The 459-nt window shown below is 32.7% G+C and overlaps 1 protein-coding gene across 1 annotated transcript in view; it reads left to right on the forward strand.

Moving 5' to 3' along the window:
- Window positions 1–459, forward strand: part of LOC119594687 (derlin-2-like) — an 8450-nt gene that overhangs the window by 767 nt on the left and 7224 nt on the right. The window contains exon 2 of the mRNA XM_037943743.1: window positions 180–295. Coding sequence (XP_037799671.1) covers window positions 203–295 — 93 coding nt within the window. The 5' untranslated portion in view covers window positions 180–202. The remainder of the gene's footprint in view (window positions 1–179; window positions 296–459) is intronic.

Consider the following 459-nt stretch of genomic DNA (forward strand, 5'->3'; position numbering starts at 1 on the left):
CCAACTTCACTCAAATTTGTTTGAATATTTATATACTATATAAAGTGGTTTGTGTATGTATCCTTGCATTATTTATTGAGAGGAGTATGTCATTATGCTGGAGTTGTGTAACCACTTTACACCATGCTCTAATTTTCCAAATATCTAATTATAGTTCTTTTTTCCTAACTTCCTATAAGGTGTATATTTCAAGTTTATCAACATGGCGCACCAGACATTCCAACAAGAATATCTACAAATGCCTCCAGTGACACGGGCATACACCACAGCTTGTGTTGCCACAACGATACTAGTGGTAAGTTGGGTGTTCTGAGTGTTTTCTCCTCATCTGTATATCTTAGTTTACACTATATCATTATCATCTGCCATTGTGGAAATTTCCTGGGTACCAAAATTAGAATATTTTTTTTCTACAAAATGCAAGATAAATTAAGAAAATCATATAAGTATTTACAAAAT

The sequence above is a fragment of the Penaeus monodon genome, chromosome 34, assembly GCF_015228065.2.
Source record: "Penaeus monodon isolate SGIC_2016 chromosome 34, NSTDA_Pmon_1, whole genome shotgun sequence".
Lineage (NCBI taxonomy): Eukaryota > Metazoa > Arthropoda > Malacostraca > Decapoda > Penaeidae > Penaeus > Penaeus monodon.